Source organism: Colletes latitarsis, chromosome 6 (genome assembly GCF_051014445.1).
Source record: "Colletes latitarsis isolate SP2378_abdomen chromosome 6, iyColLati1, whole genome shotgun sequence".
Lineage (NCBI taxonomy): Eukaryota > Metazoa > Arthropoda > Insecta > Hymenoptera > Colletidae > Colletes > Colletes latitarsis.
This window is the reverse complement of record NC_135139.1, coordinates 24,531,196-24,553,820: the sequence shown is the minus strand read 5'-3', so window position 1 is coordinate 24,553,820 and position 22,625 is coordinate 24,531,196. Positions and strand designations below refer to the sequence as shown.

The 22,625-nt window shown below is 31.9% G+C and overlaps 7 protein-coding genes and 1 non-coding gene across 10 annotated transcripts; 4 read left to right on the top strand and 4 right to left on the bottom strand.

Moving 5' to 3' along the window:
* Positions 1 to 1,363: 1,363 nt before the first annotated feature.
* LOC143342590 (uncharacterized) lies at positions 1,364 to 5,732 on the bottom strand. The gene is made up of 6 exons (XM_076766640.1): positions 5,722 to 5,732; positions 2,528 to 2,587; positions 2,098 to 2,375; positions 1,926 to 2,014; positions 1,728 to 1,860; positions 1,364 to 1,582 (listed from the first exon to the last, which is right to left on the bottom strand). Exons 2-6 carry the CDS (start codon positions 2,585 to 2,587, stop codon positions 1,486 to 1,488), a joined length of 657 nt encoding a protein of 218 aa, XP_076622755.1. The 5' UTR covers positions 5,722 to 5,732; the 3' UTR covers positions 1,364 to 1,485.
* On the top strand, positions 3,945 to 4,770 carry LOC143342591 (uncharacterized). Its single transcript, XM_076766641.1, has 3 exons — positions 3,945 to 4,126; positions 4,254 to 4,331; positions 4,551 to 4,770. Exons 1-3 carry the CDS (start codon positions 3,945 to 3,947, stop codon positions 4,603 to 4,605), a joined length of 315 nt encoding a protein of 104 aa, XP_076622756.1. The 3' UTR covers positions 4,606 to 4,770.
* Mtdna-helicase (mitochondrial DNA helicase) lies at positions 5,726 to 8,749 on the top strand. The gene is made up of 7 exons (XM_076766638.1): positions 5,726 to 6,537; positions 6,631 to 6,860; positions 6,931 to 7,615; positions 7,688 to 7,932; positions 8,124 to 8,224; positions 8,282 to 8,501; positions 8,592 to 8,749. Exons 1-7 carry the CDS (start codon positions 6,288 to 6,290, stop codon positions 8,745 to 8,747), a joined length of 1,887 nt encoding a protein of 628 aa, XP_076622753.1. The 5' UTR covers positions 5,726 to 6,287; the 3' UTR covers positions 8,748 to 8,749.
* Positions 8,750 to 9,174: 425 nt separating this feature from the next.
* LOC143342589 (glycosyltransferase 25 family member) lies at positions 9,175 to 12,523 on the top strand. The gene is made up of 10 exons (XM_076766639.1): positions 9,175 to 9,362; positions 9,900 to 10,128; positions 10,399 to 10,741; positions 10,817 to 10,936; positions 11,037 to 11,226; positions 11,319 to 11,393; positions 11,457 to 11,514; positions 11,636 to 11,763; positions 11,832 to 12,032; positions 12,102 to 12,523. Exons 1-10 carry the CDS (start codon positions 9,175 to 9,177, stop codon positions 12,277 to 12,279), a joined length of 1,710 nt encoding a protein of 569 aa, XP_076622754.1. The 3' UTR covers positions 12,280 to 12,523.
* A 526-nt stretch (positions 12,524 to 13,049) lies between these two features.
* Arp3 (Actin-related protein 3) lies at positions 13,050 to 15,694 on the top strand. Its single transcript, XM_076766628.1, has 6 exons — positions 13,050 to 13,277; positions 13,700 to 13,880; positions 13,971 to 14,285; positions 14,372 to 14,686; positions 14,768 to 14,986; positions 15,079 to 15,694. Exons 1-6 carry the CDS (start codon positions 13,234 to 13,236, stop codon positions 15,256 to 15,258), a joined length of 1,254 nt encoding a protein of 417 aa, XP_076622743.1. The 5' UTR covers positions 13,050 to 13,233; the 3' UTR covers positions 15,259 to 15,694.
* Positions 15,695 to 15,819: 125 nt separating this feature from the next.
* On the bottom strand, positions 15,820 to 18,979 carry Nulp1 (Nuclear localized protein 1). Its single transcript, XM_076766627.1, has 8 exons — positions 18,662 to 18,979; positions 18,158 to 18,525; positions 17,445 to 17,673; positions 17,115 to 17,368; positions 16,735 to 17,044; positions 16,356 to 16,649; positions 16,067 to 16,257; positions 15,820 to 15,994 (listed from the first exon to the last, which is right to left on the bottom strand). Exons 1-8 carry the CDS (start codon positions 18,791 to 18,793, stop codon positions 15,970 to 15,972), a joined length of 1,803 nt encoding a protein of 600 aa, XP_076622742.1. The 5' UTR covers positions 18,794 to 18,979; the 3' UTR covers positions 15,820 to 15,969.
* Positions 18,980 to 19,669: 690 nt separating this feature from the next.
* Trnaq-cug (transfer RNA glutamine (anticodon CUG)) lies at positions 19,670 to 19,741 on the bottom strand. Its single transcript has one exon. It is a non-coding gene; the product is annotated as a tRNA-Gln (tRNA).
* A 134-nt stretch (positions 19,742 to 19,875) lies between these two features.
* Positions 19,876 to 22,011, bottom strand: LOC143342408 (THUMP domain-containing protein 1 homolog). 3 transcript variants are annotated; one of them, XM_076766252.1, is made up of 6 exons: positions 21,938 to 22,011; positions 21,139 to 21,351; positions 20,903 to 21,070; positions 20,574 to 20,818; positions 20,264 to 20,495; positions 19,876 to 20,182 (listed from the first exon to the last, which is right to left on the bottom strand). In XM_076766252.1, exons 2-6 carry the CDS (start codon positions 21,334 to 21,336, stop codon positions 20,075 to 20,077), a joined length of 951 nt encoding a protein of 316 aa, XP_076622367.1. In that variant the 5' UTR covers positions 21,337 to 21,351; positions 21,938 to 22,011; the 3' UTR covers positions 19,876 to 20,074. The 3 variants fall into 3 exon arrangements, with proteins under 3 accessions (XP_076622367.1, XP_076622364.1, XP_076622365.1); XM_076766249.1 differs by lacking the exon at positions 21,938 to 22,011 and adding an exon at positions 21,436 to 21,692; XM_076766250.1 differs by lacking the exon at positions 21,938 to 22,011 and adding an exon at positions 21,467 to 21,692.
* Between the last annotated feature and the right edge of the window lie 614 nt (positions 22,012 to 22,625).

The following is a 22,625-nucleotide window of genomic DNA, read 5'->3' as shown; positions in this document are numbered from 1 at the left end:
AAAAATTTCACACCTTCTCGAATTTTTTTCTCGAAATTGGGTAGGATTTCGGAGGTATGTGTATTCACCAAAAATGGTTGTAATTGACCCCTGCAACTGAAAATAATTTTTCCAAAACGATTTGAAATTTTTTAATTTAATTGTTAATAACTTTCTAACGAAACCTCCATCAACAAATTGATATTCTTGATTTTAGTCTTATTTTGGCCTCTAGAACCCTCTATTAAAATTTTTCCCAGGGGTGGCCGAACACCCTGTATACTACTGATGCAAAATAAATATACTACTGGTACAAAGTAAAAATAGTCCACACAGTCTATTCAAGAACGTTAAACACAAAGGTGGCAAAAGTAATTTTCTTTTTTACTAAAAAAAAGAAAATCCCTCATTTGTGGTCGTTCTATAAACATAGATGCTTTGTCGAAATCGGGGAGGAAATGGAGAACGTTTCACCTATGTTCTTTGATAGTTTCAAGTATTTAGTTCGGACATACATTGACAAATAAAAATAACGATGGCTCTAACCTGAACAGAATATCAGGATCAGAACTCGGCATCGCGCGCGCCTACGCGAACAGGAAAGAATAATTGTAAGAACGTACATGCCGATTCAATTGCCGATAGGAGAATGTAGCAAATACCAAACAGCAATTATTAGCCAGCTAACGTACATTAAGTATAGGGAAGAGATGTCGGCAACAGTATTATGAGAGGGAAGTGAAATTCTCTTGGGCACGCCAAGGTGATCGTAAGATGACACCATAGCTTGTCACAACACATACATGTAACATTGTACATTTGTGAACTGTGCTCTATCGTACAAATCTGCATTAAATGCTCTCCTATTTTTTAGCTACTACCTTCTCGTTTGACCTGTTTCTTTGTTTCGACACGATCGAATAAAGATTTTATTTCGCTAAATACTTCAAGCCGGGTATTCACCGGCGGTACAACCCCAAAAGCTCGCCGCGAATACTGCGTAAATATACAGTCAGAGCGAGCAAATAACAGCAAGAATGAGTGAGATACAGTTAGGTCGGGTATCCACTTGCTGCGCAGACGCGAGTCGCTGTGAATACTAACTGTATCCCACTCATGCTCGATGTTCCCAATTCCTTCCGACTATATGCGCACGCAACGTGCATTCACAACGAACGAATAACGACTGTGTGGCATTACTTTCTTATTTTTAATAAAAAGAATTTCAATAGACACAGTATTTCACAGTAATTATTTCGCACTCTTGTATTCCTACGCTAATAGAGTGAGGAAAGTTTTTACCGATGCAATTACTTCAATTTACTTACGCTGAAATATTAACGATAAATATACGCAATGAAAATGTAGTAATAACACGTATTACTACATTTTATACCAGATTAAATTATCTACGAAATTTATTATCGATAACACAGTACAATATATAAACACTTTGTATTCAAATTCTAAAGACATTGTATATTCATTGAACTCATACCATTTATTTCAACCCCAAATGTTCTCCTTGGTCTCAGTTCTAAAAAATGTATCTTCTTCTAACTCTTCCTCTCGTTTCGGCTTCTCTCTAACCACGCGCGTAATACTAGAAATTAAATTTAACCTATTGACTCAAAGGACCTCTCTTTGTATTATACGATCAAAATTTGATGCACAGTGACCCAAGATTTAAGTAATTTTTGTAAAAAAAAATATCTTTTTTTTAATTAATTGCTCAAAATAAACTATACCCATATTTTTTATTGTATTCTTCTCTATTCTGCTTCCTTAAACTTTCGTAAGTTATATGCTGCTTAGGATTAGGTGGCTTGTCTGTCGATAACTCTTCTTCAAATTCGTTACTTGTACCATCAAATTGATTGCCTTGAAACAAAATTAATAAATTGAATGGTTAGTTAAATTTTTGGTTCCTTATAATACGGACTTACTATTGTCAAAAGTATCATTAATACTCCATGCTGGTTCCTGTTCTATCAAATTGTCAGAAGATTCAACAAATGATCTTTCTTGATCAAACCTATCACATGATGTGATTCTTAATGCGCATTAAATCATTTTATAAACAACAAAAAGGCATTGTATTTGTCGAATAAATAATACCTTCTGTTAGGAAATGCACCAGACCTTATGATGCTTGCCACGGAAGGTGCATGTCTTTCTAAACACTCCATAGAATAATGTACTTTTCCTAGTGTATATCCTAGGAAACCCATAAGAGCTGTACATACTTTCCCTGGCATTCCAAAATTAAACACATTGCTTATCCCAAACGTGACACCTGCTAATGCTAATGCTGTAGGTAAAGCCGACTTATAAACTGCATCTGTGCCCATACAATGCTTATAGGCTTCCTTAGCTTCCGGTGGTAAATTTTTAAACTACAATTTAACAATAACTGTTCAATCTAATTCAAAACAGTTTTAGTTTCGTATCGCAATACAATGTAACATTGTTATTGATACTATCTTTATAATGTTACCGGAAAGAAAATCGCACGTAATTCGAACTGATTTTAAATATAATAATTTACCGCAATATCCATGTCGGAGAGCATTTTCCGTCTCTGATCTGGATCCATGATTGGCATCATCTGATACAAATTTATACAATTGATCCCACCCGATACGTGATATATAATAACATTACTACACGTTCTGAATTCTCACAAATGCGGTATATAACCTAACCAATGCAGAGCTGACACTAGCACCTCTAGCGAATGTAGTGTAAACTATTTTCTAGAATCTAAACAGCGCGTATTTTAAACGTCGATTTTCATTTAATAAACCAGACAGATCAATTTACGTTTACATGGAATAATTAAAATAGAGCTATCACTATTACAAGATGTACACATGTAAACCATAATCATAACTGATATACACCAGAACCTTTTTTATTCATTACTATTACATTATGATTTCAGTCCTTATGACTTGTATAATTGATAATTATTTTCAACCTCTAGAAATAAGAAAGAAAGAGAGGGTTGAGAGAAAAAAGGAAAATAAAAAGAGAGAATGTAATGCAATAAATTATTTTCACTGGAAGCATTAATATTAAAAATATTTCACGTCTATAATCAATTAAAATTCCATCACTAATTTCTAATCTTGAATTTTAATTAGACTTAATTGAATTAATCTCAACTGTTTTTAAAAGAGTAGATTTACTAAAAATTATTGAAGGTAGAATATTTTCACATAATAACAGCTTGTTATGTATGTAAAACAATGCATAAAATTAAATATTTACAAATAATCTTAAATTAAAGTAAACATTATAACGACTTCTAATTTTGTCTCGTATCGCTTTGCGAAAATATTTATTTATGTTCTCTGGTAATTTAAAAATAGTCTTCCAAGTGTTCGCACTCTTCTGTTTTAAAATATGTATATACCTATAACATGAGTCGCATAAAGCACTTTATTCGCATCTAGGTGCTAATTTAATAAGTACAGAAGCTTATATTACATTGCAGCTTCTCAGAAAAATATTCCATGTACTTCGTTCTGGTTACACATCCATTATACTAAGTATTATTAAAATGTAAAATATATTTGAGAAATTATTAATTCAATCACTAATATTTAAATATATATTTATACTTATCTATACAAAACATTGGAAACCTAAATTGTATTTCGTTTAAGAATTTAATTCTAATGTTTATATCAACTATCAAATAGTTTAAAACTTTTCAAAGTACATTTTATGTACAAATTATGTTCATTAAATTTTACATTCTATATCTTATTGCAATATCCAATGTGCATTATTTGCTAGGACTTCCTTCTTGCAAATTTTCCATTCCCACTTATGAACAAGATGAAAATATATATAATGACATACGTTGTACCTATAAGTTAAAAAGGGGGAATGGTGCTAATAAAGCAGCACCATCTGCTATAAAAGACGCCACTTGGAAATGAGAAGTACTGCTAAAAATGTTGTGTAACAGTAAAATTGAACAAGATTTTAAAACTTCTCGAGTGATTTGCTCGATATTGATTCTATCGTATCTATCAGTGCAATTAAGTGTAACATTACCTGTGTCTGATACAGATTATAGTACAACATCTACAATGTTAATGAACAATTCAACAAATAGTTCAGCTGATGACAATTTGTAAGAAAACTATAATTTTTCAAATTTCGTAGTATCAAATATTTTTGTTAAGGAGCAATAGTTTCAACAGTTGTATGTATTTCAATGTCGGATTATCTAATTTAAAAAATTTTTTTTCATATTACAGATATGTCATAAAAGCAGTAGTATATGAAATTGGTATTCTCACAGATGCAAATGAAACAAATGATGATACTACAGAAAGGTAATATAAAACTTTATCTTTTATATCTGCAGAGTATACATTAAAATTTGACAATATAAATTATACAATTTAAGCAACGCAATAACAAAATTCAAGTACAAGAAAGCTAAAACAATAATATTAAACAAAAGTATCTTATTTATTGCTCTGTAGCATGAATTTTTATTTTTTTATAAAATTGAAAATATAAATTCTTTTTCTATTTTACTTTTTCCATAGGCAAGATGTTAAACTTTCATTCTACAATCCACCAAATCAAAGTAAAGTGTCTTAGAAAAAGATTCAGATACGTGTACCTGACATTTAACATGCTTCGATATAACCATCCATGAAATATCAATAGTGTAAATGTGCAATGACGTAAAATTAAATAATAAAAGATTGTAATAGAATATAAGCAAAGTCTATAACAAACATGTATTAAATTAGAAATTAAATTAAGCATTATTTAGATTGGCATTGAATGTAAATTTAAATGAGTACACATAAAAATGTAACTATTCATTGTAAATAAACTCTCATTTTTTAATTAAAAACATAATTATACTACTGTAAGAAGATGCTATTAATATATGTAATGTAGCATAAAAAAGTCTATATTTTCAAATAAATTAGGTATTATATTTGCATTTATTTAACATGCATTTATATGTAAAATATATAATAAAATGTATATTGCTTTGTTAATAATCGATTTCGAATGCCTTACTGTAGAAATATAGCACAAAACAAAAATTGTAATGCCTTGAATAATCAAGGGTATTGAAGAAAAAGAGAAAAATCAGTCTTACAAGTAATTGCGACTTGTATCAGATATTTTAGTCAGCCTTCATATGGCTACAATGATGTAAAATCTACTGAACACTGTTCTCATTCCCGTTAAAAATGTTATCACGATTCTTAAAATACATCGTATCTATACAATTGGATTTACGTGAATACCTCTGTAACGAATTCATCGCAATTAAAACCTCTTGTACATCACAACTTCTTTTAACAGTCTAATTGTAATAAGTAATAATTCATAACTTTTATTTTTAAAAGGTTAAGAACACGATGTGTATCTGTAGACAGTGTCCTGTCGTATTTTAATAAATATTTTGCATAATTCGAAAACGTTTTCTCTTATCGAGTTTTTTCAACTTTATTGACATTACCTTTTAATTACAAATTGTCTCTGATTATGCCGGGAAATTTGCCCGCCAATTTTTACCGCCAACTTTTACCGCCAATTTTTACTGCGTAATTTTACCGCGAATTTTTACCGCGTAATTTTACTGCGAATTTTTACCGCGTAATTTTACGTTAAAAATGTTACCACGATCTTCTTAACTCGCATTAATTTTTCTTTCCTTTTACAATACATAGTATTTATACAATTGGAACTTACGTGAAAATTTCTGCAATGAAATACCGCAATTAAGAACTCTTGTACATCAGAATTTTCTTTATTAATTCATTGCACTTAAGAAGAATATGACACGTCAAAGCATCCTCTCCTTCTCAAAAAAACTCCAAAGTCCTAATTGTCGTGTAACAGAAATACCAATTAGCATAAATACTGTGTTTGTTACAGGTTATCAAATCAATAAATTGCTGTTAATAGATGTAAACGAGTCGGTAAAAATCGTATGCAGTTTGCCGGCAACTCGATTGGAGGTATTTTAAAAACGACGAAGAAAAACTTACATTCATTTTCTTTCTCGAATCCCCGAAGCTACTCGGAACTTCGAGTACATGAACACGTGTTTGTGCATTAGCTTGCGTAAAGGAAATGCAGATTCTATTTTCCTCGTGGAATCAGTTACCGGCGTTTGTTCTCGTGTGTTTTCTCGAGACGTTTCTTTAGAATTAAGGAAGCCTATTGTGCAATAAACAATGAGTTCAAGGAATTACGCAAATATGATTGTAACTTTTTATTTAAGAGATCTTTAATAGTTATTTTTATGTTTTAAAATGTATCTTAAATTATTTGTACGAATTTTGGCACAAAAGAAGAAGCAACAAATTAGAGGCTACATTCATAGACGTAATGTTCATCTAGACACCAATGAGCCTGTAAATAATGTATCTGTGTCACATTTGAAACATTGTTTCAAACAAATATGTTTACCCGTAATAGATGGACATACGTGTATTATAGTAGATTGTCCTATATGCAACAATGTAAAGAAAGAATCAAAGCTTTATGTAAATAAAACAACAGGTCAATAAGATTTTTAAATAGCTATTATAAAAATAATTTTGCATTAAAATATGAAGTTAACAATTTCGAGTAATTATAAAATTATAATTGTAGGATACTTTATGTGTGTTAAATGTAAATTTACCGGTTCCTGGGACATACTAGACAAATTTTTATCTAGAGAAAAATCGAATGAAAAGTTCAAAGAACTCGATGTATTAAAAGCACATTCGCAATGGGAAGATTTTGATAATAAATGGGAAGATATAAAGAAAAGCTGCCAAAATATCAAGGACCTGACCATGGAGGAATATGAAATGCTTCTCAACAATTTTTCATTTCCAGTAAGGAAATAAATAAAATTATTGAATTCTTTATTCATAACATAATTTTTAAATGCAATCATTGTTACAGCATATTTCGCAAGAAGACATGAGCCAATTAAACTGTATTTATGAAAAGACATCCAATACATTATATTTTCCATTAATAGGGCTAAACAATTCTATTGTTGGATATAAGTCCCTTACAGCCAGTGTAACAGCAGAGCAAACAGTTCCTACATCCGGGGTCAGTGGATGCATTAAATACAAAAACAAAAATAGTAAAAATGATAATACTGCTGTGATTGTAGGAACCATAGATGATTTGCTAGCCGTGGCATCACAGAAATCGGCAAATGTAATTATTTGTCTTCCGTACAATTTGAAAAGTCTGCCCCAACAATTATTACCATATATGGAATCCTACAAGAAATTGATTTTATGGTTTGGAAATGATGAAATAAGTTGGTATACTGCTAGACAATTCGCGAAAAAATTAGGTGAAAAACGATGTTATTTTGTGAGACCAACAACTTTCCAACCTCGACCAAAATTAGCTGCTGATATGGGCTATGATTTAAAAAATATTATTCAGAATGCTCAGTCTGTATGGCACAAATCTATAACTACCTTCCAAGAACTCAGGGAAGAAATATTAAGCGATTTACAAAATATTGATAAAGTACAAGGTGTGAAATGGAAAAGATATCCAACTCTGAATCATATACTAAAGGGTCACAGAAGAGGAGAATACACAATACTAACAGGGCCAACAGGTAATGAAAGTGTAATATGATTTGTATAACATTTTTAATATTAAAATTATAAATAGTAATTTTTTTTATTAGGAAGTGGTAAAACAACTTTTATGAGCGAGTACTCTTTAGATTTAGCAATGCAAGGTATCAATACCTTATGGGGTAGCTTTGAAATAAGGAATTCACGATTAGCAAGAACAATGTTGCAACAAATGGTGGGGGTACCTTTGGACGAACATCTTGAACATTTTGATTCATATGCGGATGCCTTCGAAAAATTACCAATTTATTTTATGACATTTCATGGCCAACAAAGTATTAAAGTAGTGATGGATGTAGGTATATGCTCAAGTGCACTATATTCAATTTTCTTTTTACGCGCATCCTTTGCAATATTTTTATGTAAAACATTGGCAAAGCAAATTCTCTATTTTGCTGTCAGTGATATAGTGTTTTTTGGATCGTATCTATGACGTAAAAAGAGAATTAAGAAATCAAAAATAAAACAATGGTATTTTTTTTGCAGGCAGTTGAGCATGCTACTTATGTTCATGATATAGCTCATGTAGTAATTGATAATGTCCAGTTCATGATGGGAACAGCAGAGGATACTAAACATTTAGACAGGTATTGAAACAGTCATACACAAAATTTTTTAAGTAGAATAATAGTGTTGTATTCTAGATTCTGGAAACAAGATGAGATAATTGCGAGATTTCGAAATTTTGCCACCAAGAACAATTGTCATGTAACTATGATAATACATCCAAGAAAAGAGCGTTTCGAAGGAGAATTAACAACTTCTTCAATTTTTGGAAGCGCCAAAGCGAGTCAGGAAGCAGATAATGTGCTTATTATTCAAGATAAGAGACTTCAATCTATCCGAGGCAAAAAATATTTACAAGTATGCATATAAGAGAAAAGAAATATTAACAATTGATTAAGTATACAACTTGGAATTAATTACTTGGAAAATTTATATTTATCTATACAGGTGGCCAAGAATAGATATAGCGGAGATTTGGGTATCATGATATTGGAGTTTGAAAAATCTAGTCTTAGTTATTCCTCGAAAATGAAACCAAAAGATGAATGTACTGAGAAAAGAAAATCCTTAACAAAAAAACAAGTAGCAGAGCAAAGTAGTTGAAATATACATATTTTGTAAAATAATTCAGAAATTGTATATTCTATAAACATTATTTTGTTAAGTTTTATATTTGTAACAGTTGTAAGAAAAAATAAATGGTACCAAAATTTATTTATAAGTGAAAAGGGAAATACTTTATATTCATTAAATAAAGTAAAGTTTTACAATTGTCGCACGAAATTGAATATTTAAATGATCGTAAATCGCTGTCATTAGCAAAGGTAGTTTACTATTATACCGACTACATGCTCTTTTAACGTGGGTGGTAAAATTTGATCAGGAAAGACAAAGTAATAAACGACATAGTGAAGACAAGAATAAACGTGTACATGCTTATTTAATCATTTAATGTCTCCTGTATGCTTTTTGTTATAATCAATTAATAACGGTTAAACACGAAAAAGATAAGAAACGAATAACGTAAGAAATGAGATTAGGGAATATCGTTTTCATACCTTTTATTCTGTTTATTACGTTTCCGGTGACTAGCAACAGTGATACGAAGAAACCAACAGTGTTTATAACAATTTTAGTTCGAAATAAAGCACATACGTTACCATATTTCTTAACCTTTTTGGAACAATTGAATTATCCTAAAGATCGAATATATCTGTGGTAAGTGTATCTAGCATAACCTCACTTTTGCAGTGAATTCGTGCAAGGAGTAATTGTCACAAGTTTAATGTAGAATAAACTGTTTCGCAAGTACATTTCTCGTGACTAATCGGAAGAATATCAGTCGTAATTGTAACGAGTAATAATTCATAATTTGTATTATTAAAAGGTTAAGAACACAGTGTATACTTGTGGACAGTATCCTGTCGTATTTTAATAAATATTTTGTATTATTCAAAAACGTTTTCTCTTATCGAGTCTTTTCAACTTCATTGGCATCACCTTTTAATTACAAATTGTCTGTGGATTGTGCCATATCCTTTATACCGGCAAATTTGCCCGCGAATTTTTACCGCGAATTTTTACCGCGTAATTTTACCGCGAACGGATGAAACAGAATGTTTCGTTCAGAATTTGAATTGAATTTGCATTTCGGTTGGGAGAATATATGTAAAAAAAGTCCCCGTTAGACGTTCATGTTTGAATGTCAGTAAAATTGTCATTTCTTATTGAAAATTATGTTTCACTCTCTTTAAGGATACACAGTGACAACAATATCGATAACTCAATTGAAATATTATCTACGTGGTTGGAGAGTAAAGGTAATGAGTATCACGGAATTGAAATAAATTTCGATAAAGAATCGAACGGATTCGAGGATGAAAATGGAATTGCCGATTGGTCGACACAAAGATTTCTACACGTAATAAATTTACGTGAAAGGGGTCTGAACGCGGGAAGTAATATGTGGGCAGATTTCGTTTGGGTATGTACATTATGGGACGAAATTGTAGCCAATTTATTGATTTACTTACCCAACGTGATCCTGAACAGATGCTTCTTACAAACTATCCTTACGAATAACTTTCCGAATCTCACCGCCGACATTACGCGCCAAAACACACATTACGCGCCAATATATATATATATATATATATATGTATATCCACATCCCATCATTTTTGCAATAAATGATTCCATTTCTCGACAATTATTAATATTAATTTTGCTACCTAAATTTTTTATTAAATTTTAGATGCTCGACGCAGATATTTTTCTGACAAATCCGAATACTCTTGATGAGTTGATTTCAAAAAATTTGACTGTCGTTGCACCATTACTCAAATCCGACGGATTGTACAGTAATTTTTGGGCGGGAATGAACAGCAATTATTACTATCTCAGAACAGACAGATATGACCAGATCTTGTTTCGGGAGGAAACTGGATGTTTTGACGTACCTATGATTTACAGCGCGGTTCTTATAGATCTAAGAAAATACGCTTCTGATGGGTTGACTTACGATCCAAATAATTTGGACCAATACGACGGCCCTATAGACGATATTATAACTTTTGCCATCAGTGCCAAAAAATTTGGTAAATTGATGTTAGATCTTTGACGATTTTTTTTGCTTTACACTTTTCCTAATAAACACTTTGTGTTTTCGACAGACGTGCCATTGTTTATTTGCAATAACAATATTTATGGATTTGTCATGATTCCTTTAGAAGAAGGAGGAACAATTGCAGAGGATCTGCAATCCCTGACCAATATTAAAACAGAGATATTGGGTAAGTTAAACCAATACAATAAGGGATAAAATTATATTAAAACTTTGTAATAGGACTTGGTATATATATATGTTTCATAACATGAATTGTATTCTTTTAGCAAACAGCAATTACCTTCCATTGTCGACGTGTCTTGAACAATTTGTGCAATACCCTGTCGCAGATACACTACATGTAGATAATATTTATATGATAAATCTTTTAAGAAGGCCAGAGAGACGCGATAGAATGTATCGTCTTTTTAAAGAACTTGGTATTCGAGCGGAAACTATCGATGCCATTGACGGTAGGTAAGTTGAAATATGCGTAATGGTTACGCACATATAGATAATGTTGCGAGTAACAATATTTTAATAAAAATAAATCTGTAATATTTATTTAGTTCATTAAACCAATCTGTACTGAACACTGTGGGAATAGAAATGATGTCAGAATATGCTGATCCTTATCACGATCGGTAAGTACAACAGAAGATGAATGTGATTTAAACGATTAATAATAAGAAGAAAAATGTCGGCAGGCCAATGACTATGGGAGAAGTCGGATGTTTCTTAAGTCATTATACTATTTGGAACAAGGTAATTATGAAATTGGAGGAATGAATCAGTTTGGTCAAATCTTTTTCTTTTACAGTAAAATTACATTAGTCTGATATATTAAAAAATTATAAATTGTACTGAATGACTGATAATTTATTAGGTATTAGAAAATGGTTTCGAAAAAGTCATAGTCTTAGAAGACGACGTTCGTTTTGAACCGTTTTTTAGACAAAAAGTAAATTATATTTTAACAGAACTTGATAATCTTCAACTTGATTGGGATTTGGTGTGAGTAAAACATTCTATCAATGAATTTAATATTTTAAAACTGCCGTAAACATAATATTTTCTAATAGGTATTTAGGAAGAAAGAAATTAGAAAAAACTGAATCTTCGATCATAGGATCAAAAAATTTGGTTCGTGCCGCCTATAGTTATTGGACATTAGGATACATTTTATCGGCAAAAGGTGCAAGAAAACTTGTAGAAGCAAACCCACTGAAAAAATTAATACCCGTTGATGAATATCTTCCTATATTGTCCGACGCTCATCCTAGGTAAATACATACCGAGAATAACAAAACTCTTTGATGTACAAGTTTTTCAAGAATATTTTGTCTATACAGGGACGATTGGAAAGCACACTATTCAAAACGAAATTTGATAATACTGTCTACAAATCCTTTATTAATTCATCCAACGCATTATACAGGTGAAGATGGATACATTAGCGATACAGAAAATTCCAAGATTGTATTCAATGCCAATGACATAAATAACTCGAACAAACGAGAGGAACTATAAGCGCCATACGATCTGTATATATGCAAGTTGAGAAAAAAGATATTTAACTAGTCTCTTTACTCAAACTAATACATTAAATCTTTTAGTTCATAACATAATTCACTGCCATGCAAACATGCCATATAGATTATGAGAATTTCAATAGTATAGGAAAGAGATTTTGTATATTTTCTTATAATTCTTTTATAATTATATATTGATATTGTTTCAGAAGTATCTCTAACAATATATTTACATTGATGATCCTAACTCCCTATTTTATTTTTCTACGATACAGCAAACTTAATTCACCGTCCAACTCCCTAATGAAATACAGTAACACCTTGCTAATGTTCTGTAGGTGTATTCTGCATCTTGTTCATGGTATATGCATATGTCAGATAATAAAAATTCAGTCGCAATTAGTTAGATTTGGCACAATTGAGTGCATCAAGTGTATAAAAAAGAAATTTTTTTTCATTATGGTGTTTTTTGCTTATAAAAATTCCTGTAGAGATTCGAAATTGTATGCCATTGACGCGAGGACAGGCTTCAGCTGTTCAAGATCAAGAAGGAAAGGCTCACACTTGCCTTCTTTCTCTATTTCCCGAAAAACATGGCTCGTGCGATAAGATACGTCAACAGTCGGCTTTCACCACCACTCTGTTAGACGCTAAGGAAGTTCGTCGTTACTAGCGTCGCTGTCGATGCACTCAGTTGCACCAAATCTGGCTACACTGATCCAAAGCACCGAAGCTCACGTATACGTGGCTGTGCATACCGCGCGTAAGTGTGGAGCAGTTTTCTCTGGGCACCGATCTGCCATCTAGCAACTGCTCTACACGACTAACACGTCTTACAGTGTGTTTCTGCTTTATATCAGTAAGCGAGGTGTGGTTTATCGAAACTAGCAAAAACTGAATTTGAGAGTGTCAATTGTTGTTGAAATAAAACGATCGAAACGAAAAGAACACAATGCTCGGCCGTCTTCCCGCGTGTGTAATCGATGTAGGCACAGGGTGAGTATATTTTGAATTTAAAATTTATTTACCCCCGGCGAAAATAAATAGGCTAGGATGTGACTCATGATACATGACATTTTATGCGTCAGATAAACACTGACATAATGCTGAATTCTTCGTACTTAATCAGTGTCACTGACTGCAGTTTTCTTTCACGTACAACCACTGTATAAACAGCACACTTAAATAATGCTTGACATGAATTTCGTGGATATCGATAAAAATATAAAATTTAGATATATCGATTAATATCTTGGATCGATTTACAGTGAAAATGTAACATTATTTTAAAATCAGTAATAGTGATAACGTTGAGTATCTCAGAATTTTAGAAAAAAAGAAAGTTATGAGTTTTTTTTTCTGTTTATTTGTATCTTTTTTAATAAAGAAATAAATTATAATCATTTACATTTTTGTAGCTACACAAAGCTGGGCTTTGCTGGCAATAAAGAGCCTCAGCTTATGATACCATCCGCAATTGCTATTAAAGAAACAGCAAAAGTTGGAGATAGCAATGCCAGGAGGATCACTAAAGGTGTTGAAGATTTAGATGCTTACATTGGGGATGAAGCTTTTGAAGCCACTGGATATTCTGTAAAAGTATGTATTATTAAACATCTATGAAACATATGATGCTAACATTTATTGATTAACTGTTTTGTACTTGTAACAAATTTCAATTTTGTTTAGTATCCAGTTAGACATGGGCTAGTAGAAGATTGGGATCTAATGGAAAAATTCCTGCAACAATGCATTTTTAAGTACCTCAGGGCAGAACCTGAGGATCATTACTTTCTACTTACAGAACCACCATTAAACACTCCCGAAAATCGAGAATACACTGCAGAGATAATGTTCGAATCGTTCAATGTACCAGGTCTTTATATTGGAGTACAAGCTATGTTGGCAATAGCTGCCTCCTGGGCAACTAAAAGTGTAGAAGATAGAACGTTAACAGGTGTTGTCGTTGATAGCGGAGATGGAGTAACGCACGTAATTCCAGTTGTAAGTATAAAGAAAGAAATGAAATTAAAAAGAAACATAAAATACAAATTCACATAGAATAATATTCAATTCGCGTTACCTCCTAGGCAGAAGGTTTTGTCATTGGTAGCTGTATAAAACACATTCCTATTGCTGGACGTGACATTACATATTTTATACAAAGTTTATTAAGAGAACGCGAAATCGGAATACCACCTGAACAATCGTTAGAAACGGCTAAAGCAATAAAAGAAAAGTATTGTTACATATGTCCAGATATTTCAAAAGAGTTTGCTAAATACGATAGTGATCCTACTAAGATAAAAAAATATGAAGGTATCAACAGTATTACCAAGCAGCCTTTCGTTGTAGACGTCGGATACGAAAGATTTCTTGGACCAGAGATATTCTTTCATCCAGAAGTATATCCATTTAAATTTAAATTTACATTTAAATAATCCTATCGTTACATTTAATTACACATTTTATTACATTTTGTTTAGTTCTCTAATCCAGATTTTACGACACCCTTAAGCGAAATCGTGAACGACGTGATACAAAATTGCCCGATAGACGTTAGGAGACCATTGTACAATAATATTGTATTATCGGGTGGTTCTACGATGTTCAAAGACTTTGGTAGACGATTACAACGTGATATAAAACGAATTGTTGATGCACGTCTTAAACTTAGCGAAACATTAAGTGGAAGTCATATTACGGTAATATATATATTTCGTAATCGGTCGGTTTAGATACGATATAGAAATTCATGAAGTCGTAAAAATATAGAAATATGTACATTTTATTTTAGCCAAAACCTATAGACGTTCATGTTATATCGCACTCTCGACAACGTTGCGCGGTATGGTATGGTGGCGCTGCATTAGCAGGTGATCCTGAATTTTACAGGGTTTGTCACACTAAAAAAGCTTATCAAGAATACGGTCCTGGAATATGTCGTTATAACCCCATATTTCACAGTATGGTGTAAAAAAAATGAAATATCCAACTGGTATTCAGGAACCATCATTACATGGACCAACGGTCGAAATTTAACGTCATTAACGACTCTGTTAATAATTTATTTGACTTCAAATTTTTTCACTTACGGAGAGGCTACATTTTATAATATAAACTGGGCGTTTTTACCGTGTAATTCTTAACCGAAAGAATTACGGGGAATGCCTAGTATTATACTAGCAAACGCACACGAAGATGTTCTCATGCTCATTGATTATTACATTATTATGTAAGAAAAGATATTTGCATTTAATAAAGAAACAGGATAGATTAAATGAAAGAGAGAAGGTAACGTTCCATTAGCAAAAATTGTTAAAAATAATTGATAAAATTATAATACAACGCAATTGTATAGATATGTACATAAAACAAGTCTATTGGAAAATAATAATTCATTTTTTAATGAATCACGTTCATAGAATAATTTACATTATCCCGTATAAAATATTATAGCATTGACGGCACTTACGAGATGATTGTAAGATAGTATCTGCATATCATTTTTGTAACAATACAGTTTATTTATTATCATACAGTTTCTTTTCTATATTTACATATTTTTTTGTAAATTAAATGAGACATGATTATGTTTAAAACTTTAATATTTTCATTATTACCTTGTAAGGAGAATTTCTGTATTTCAATTCGATTTATTAGTATATATCATAAAATTTACTTTACCTTAAGTTTGTTCGTTGTTACCGTAACTAAAAACATAACGATACCATTTATCGCAACTACTTTCGTTGTCATACGATTTTAGTATTATATATACTTACAATAAATTTATACTATCTATAGCAGCAACTAGAACTTCTTCATTAGCGGAAAATAAAGACGAAATAAAAACGGACAAAACATCTAATCTTGGTAGTGTTGTTCCTGCATTTGGTACAGGTATTTTGTAAATATCAATGCTATCCACAGGTGGTAGAGGATCATGCCAGAATACAGATCCATTTGCTTGTATCTATAAAAATTTTAAGGACAAAGAATAGTCTCTCCCTAGTACTAGGGATAAAATTTTCATATTTAAAGTAAGAACAATGTATATGAAATTTTATATACCTCTTCAACGTTCACAATAACATCTTTTATATCAGACAATATAATATGTCTTAAAATGTTCTTTGGCAATTCTCCTTGATAGCGTTTACTCCGTTTTATTTCACAGTACTTGACATAACGGTCTTTAGAATCAACTCGTTTTAATGCAGCATACACGTTTTCGCATAACCATGGTAAAAGGTCTGCGTCTTTCCATAAACGGAAACTACGTGCCACATATAAATTTTGCAACTTTTCTAATGCTGGTGACGTCGAAATAACTGCCTTACTATTAAAGAAATCGTGAGCTCGTACCTAGAAAATTATTCTCGTTGTTAACCAACTTTCAATTTTGTATTAAACTTCGTTAAACTTCTTTTAAAAAATGATTTAAAAGTACCTTTTCATCGGTTTGTATGCTACATTTATCCAACAGAGCCATCAATACACCTGGATACATTATTAAAGCATTCTGTAAAAATTCATTAGCAGCAATTTGATTGCCCGTGTAAAAATGAGCCAGAGCTAAACTATATGCTATATTTGGCAATTGTGTCATATTTCTCGTGCTATCCCACAGATTGCAAAATTCTATGAACCATTCGTATTCTTTTGCTCTTAAAGCATAGTAATCAATAGAGAGAACCACAGCTAAGGGATCACCTTCTGGATCAAACGACAATAGTAATTTACAAAATTCCAAACTTGTTCTGAAATAAAAAATTTTGTAAGAAAGTTTGGAAGAGATAGGGAAAGCATTGAGAATTTCATTGTTTTCACCTATAACATGCACGCCCGCCGATAAAATTAAGATGTTTGAACAAAGTTATGAACAAAGCACGATTTTGTTGTTTCCTATAATCCAACCTACAGGTAGCAGTTGTTAAGTTAAACAGTGGGTGAAAAGCACATTCCAGACAATACAGTGCTCGTTCAATGAATTCTGCAGCTAAAGCTAAATCTTCCTTTAGTACACAAAGTTCTCCTAATTGTAATAATGTATCTACATGATAAGAATGTACATCTGTTATTCTCTGGAACAAGACACAGAAATTACATTTCTTGTCCAATGTTTTTCATTATTTTAATTAAGTAAAAAACGTAACATACGAGAATATTTTCTGGATTCGAGCTTTCAACAGCTTTCAAAAACTTTAATTGAACTTGTCTGTAAAAGGGGCTATGCTCGTATACAAAGTATTGAACATTATTGGTAGACTTTGCATCATGATCCAAAGACATTGAAAGGCCCGTGTTATAGATTGGTGACCAGTTATCCCTAGCAGAAACTAACCAGGTCTTCTTCAAGTGACCCGAACGACCCCTATTTTTTTTATTGCTAGTAAAGTTAAATAATTACCATGTCAAATCCAGCTACAATTTCTATTTTATAAGCATTTTTGTAAAATAATTTATACAGGGTGTTCTGCCACCTCTGGGTTAGGTTTGAGTTAATTATAATTTCTGTTTTTCAAGTATTTTTGTAAAATAATTTATACAGGGTGTTCAGCCACCTTTGGGAGAAATTTTAATAGGAAATCCTAGAGGCCTAAGTTAGATGAAAATCAAGAATACCAATTTGTTGACTCACAAAACTGTAAGGCTGTCGATACATCAGTGAGTCGACAGAGATTCTTATGCTGAATGAGAACCAAGGTCGCGTGCATCCAGCTATTCTGCAGGAGGAACTTTAAACGTTAATAACCTTTTAACAAACCCTCAATCAACATATTGGTATTCTTAATTTTCGTCTTATTTTGGTCTATAGAATCTCCCGTTACAATTTTTCCTAGAGGTGGCCGAACACTCTGGATTGAACATACTTTTGTTTTGCTTGTATCGTTTTTCTACCAAAAATTCTTTTAAGCTCATTATAAGGGTTTAAATGTTTATGTTGCACCAATAATGTATCCTCTTTGGATGTTTGTTTGGTCCATTGGAAACTGTTTGTATTTTGTGAACTACAACTCGGAAGTGGTTCTCCAAGCAACTCATTCACTTCCCTTACTGATCTGTCAATTTCATCCACATCTTCTGTCTCTTTAGAATCAACAACATGATCTAGCTTCATACCTTTCAACTTTTTTTGCTTCTTTTTCTTCTTTTTATGTTTAACTTCGTTCGAACAACTATTTTCAATAACTTGCTGTTCTTCATTTTCACTCTCATCGATTTCCGAGTTCTGATTCAACTAAGGGCAAAGAAATTTGACAATATTATTAAAAATAACTGGTACATCGCACAGTGTATATTTAAGGTGTTTAAGAGAAAGCTTTACGATGTCTCTTAAATGATAAAAGGTTTGAAAAAGAGAATTTGTAACGTACTACATCGAATACATTAAATGTCTTAGATTTAACGTCGCCAATTATCGAATTTTTTATATCAGACTCGCTTTCACTATCTTTCTCGGCCAACGCATCACCTCCGTACACTTTTTTCATATACCGTGTGGACATCTTATATTAAATTAATTTTTATTTCGATCATTAAAAATTTAAAGCGAGTTAGCGAACTACACGTTCAATTTAAGTTTACACGTTCGGTTGTCTGAAATTCCAGTTAGAATTTAATCTTCTGGCCACTTGTCAGTTTTTCGCTCGAGTTCGTAGAAATGAGCACGGTTATTATAGACGCATAGAAGAGCAACCTACTGCTGACCTCATTTGTGGTTCTATATGCATACGTTCTACAGTAAGTTCCTATAAGTTTCACCAACAGTCGTATGGCTTTCAAAGTTGTCGAAACTGATCAAGAGCGAGAAGGCAAATGTGAGTCTTTCTCTCTCGACTCTCACGAGGCGGTCCGAAATTACTTCGGGCAGCTTCGGAGAATCGAGAAAGAGGGCATGTTTCCAAAGGAAACTTGCCCCTCCAGTCTAAGGCACAGCCATTGTGATTTTACATTTGTCTTTCAGATTTGTAAATGTTTAAACATTTTATGTAACTGAAGTCAAATTGTTTAAATCAAAGCAAAGCAACCAAAGGAAACAGTTCGACTTTGGATCCTTGAATACCATAAATTTTCGGGTCCCGACCTGAACCTGAAAACTTGGGTACCCGACACCCCTGATATCTGTATATTAAAGAATTTGGAAAACTAAATTAGTTAACTTCAATTGTTATCAATTATATAAACAAAAATATGTTTCTATTAGCAGTTGTATTCTTTTTTCATACGACACATTTAATTTGTAATTGTTAAATATAAAAGCATAAGTGAATTTGTATACACGTAGTATTATGTAGTATTATTAACATTTTGTGTACTCAGATGTAATGCTTGTAAAAATAGGGCTAAATAATAAAAAAAAAAACAGCGATGAAGAAAAAATAAGGTCCCACCGAGATTTGAACTCGGATCGCTGGATTCAGAGTCCAGAGTGCTAACCATTACACCATGGGACCTTGTGGACGTTCTTCCAATACCAAATATTTAAACACATTTTGTTAATAAAAAAAAAAATATTTAATTAACATTTCATTTTGAAAACTTTTTAATTAAATTGGATTATGGTATAATAGAATAAAAAAACATAATATGAAGTATATATTAATATATAAGTTATAATTTATATGTATTTTTACAGTCATTTATTAATTTTTTGTTGAAATGAAATAAGGTCATAAATTACTGTCGTCGTAAAAAATAACAAAATTAAATAATAATTTTGTTGTCTAACATAACTCGAGTCAGTGAAAAAAGTATCAACTAAGCATTAATAATATTAATAATATATGTTAATCGCTTGTTTCTTTGTTATCAGTTGTTTCTTCTGGCAAATTTGCATTCTCTTCTGAATCTTTCTCATCACCTTTCGAATCTTTATCTTTCTCAGAATCTGTTTTCTGAAAATTATAATTACGTTCCATTTTATGCATTCATTTTTACAATAAAAAAATATCATATGGGATATCGTTTGTTGATACCTTCGTACTGTTTATAGGTTCTTTAATGTTGCATATTTCGAGCAAATTGTATTTTTTGAATTTATAATAATTTGGAGCAACAGATATAAGACAGATGCCGCGTATTACTTCTACTATCACTGCAAGTTCTGGATTCTTTAAATCTGCTTTATTTCCAGGATTCTTTTTGTTTATTATTTCTGCCAAGTCCTCGATGACTTCATCTCTGTGTATGTTATTGTTGCTGTGACGACTGTAATTGCATTAAATAATTATATCTATACACATAAAACAAATTAGAAATTTCAGCCAAAGACATAAAAAAACTGACTTAAACACAATACTGAAGGTTTTTGGTTCTTGCGCAAAATACTTTTCAAGCACTACGTCTGCTTTCAGTTTGATGTCATTCATGTATGCTTTGCATACAACTTCGATTGGAAGTAATCTCAGTAAGTATCTTGTACGTTGCTGCTTAGTTTTGTCCAATTCTGTAACAATTTTAGTGACTAACTCCAAAGGATTTGACAATGTGCTTTTTATAAAAATTACATTTCTCACACCAGTGTCAACTGCCTAATAAAACAAAATGTAAATACAGAGTAATTCTCGTTACATTCAATGTTTCAATTGTTTTCAAAATCTCTCTATAAAATTCACCTGAAATCTTCTGGCAGCTATTGGCTTTGTATATTCTGCTCTTAATTCATTAATTTCTTTGTTCAAAGCGGTCGATATGTCATCCTTATCATTGTCTTGTTTTGTCTCAGAATTAACAGAACCATCTTGCTCCGTTGTGGACACTTTGATGTTGTCATTATCAGAGTCCTTGAATTAAAAACAATAAGAATTCTTACACATCGCCGAGTATATATATACTTTCAATTCTACCATACCTGTACAGTATTGGATCCATAAATCTCATCAGCGAATTCATTAAGTAATTTATAAGCATCGCGTACACAATCTTTCTCACGAAAATTACACGTGCACAAGAAACCTGTCATACCTAATTCCAAGGAGAAAAGTTTATGTTTCTTTTGGTTATTTCCATTCTTTTGATAATAGTCTTTCTTTCTTTTCTGTATGTCCATTTTTCTAGACGAATCCTGGAATGATATCAAGTATGTTGCAAAAATAAAAATGAACTCGTAATTGAGGAGTCCACGTGACTATGGTTAATTAGTATTTACCTTTAATATTAGATGTTAAATAATCTCTTACGCTGTCCACGTTACAATATTACTCTTGTATGATCGTTGAAAACTCAAAACTAAGTGACACCGTTCTTTGTGTTCACTTGAATCGTATTTGTTTGGTACCCACGTGAACTGAAATTCCAATTGCGATCGTACGTATTACGCCTGGAGCTTATCATTCCATTTACGAACACTATGTCACATCGCGAAAACGTAAACACGTGCAGTTTCAGAGAGTCGAGAGAATTGATACTCGTCTTCCCAGATTCTTTAAGAATAATGTTGTGCAAAATATGACTCGTTAATTTAATTATTTATGAAACGTGCTATCAAGATTTCAAGGCATGCTTCTTTAATAGAATTAGAAATGTGTAAAACATTCCTTATATTTATAGTAATAAAAAAACAAAATCATACTACATATCTCTATGCTTTTTATTTACATTCTCCTCTGCCTTTCCCATTAATTTCCCAATTTTTATAAATTCTAAAGTACCTTATAACTGGTCCAAATATTATACGAACCTAATTCATATTTTATCAAGTTTTTCAATCATTTCTTCATACACTTCCTCGATTAATTAATTATAAACGATTACTGGAAGCGATTCTCATTTGAATATTGCGCTAAAACATTCCCCTCACCCCCCAAGGATTGGTGCCAACGTATAGTATCGCCATCTACTAACGGGTTTCGAACTAAAAAAATCGTGCCAGGATCACAGAATGTTATAGGAGGTATCCGGAGTACAGCTACCCCCACTCCTCCTACTCTTGACACACACTACCTTGATTATTCATTAATAACTCATTTCCTGGGATTGAAATATGAACTTTTAGAATCGAAGAATATAGTACAGACCCTTGGCAACATTCAAGGATACATTTTAGAACCATTCCACCTGTAATTAACAAGTTATTAACGAATATCGGAAGTCGGAATATTTACGTCTGTATCACCGTCTGCTTTAATCGATGAATTATTAACTTTTCAACAATAACACCCATATTTTGGCTATTAGGGAACCAAGTAGACATCGCTGGCAATATTCAAGGACTGATTTTGCAACGCTTCATGCTCTAATTAATTAGTTATTAACGATAGATGCCTGAGGTGTCGCGTTAAGAGATTAAAAACAGTGTGCCGACTTCGGGTATTCGTTAATAACTATTTAATGAGGCAT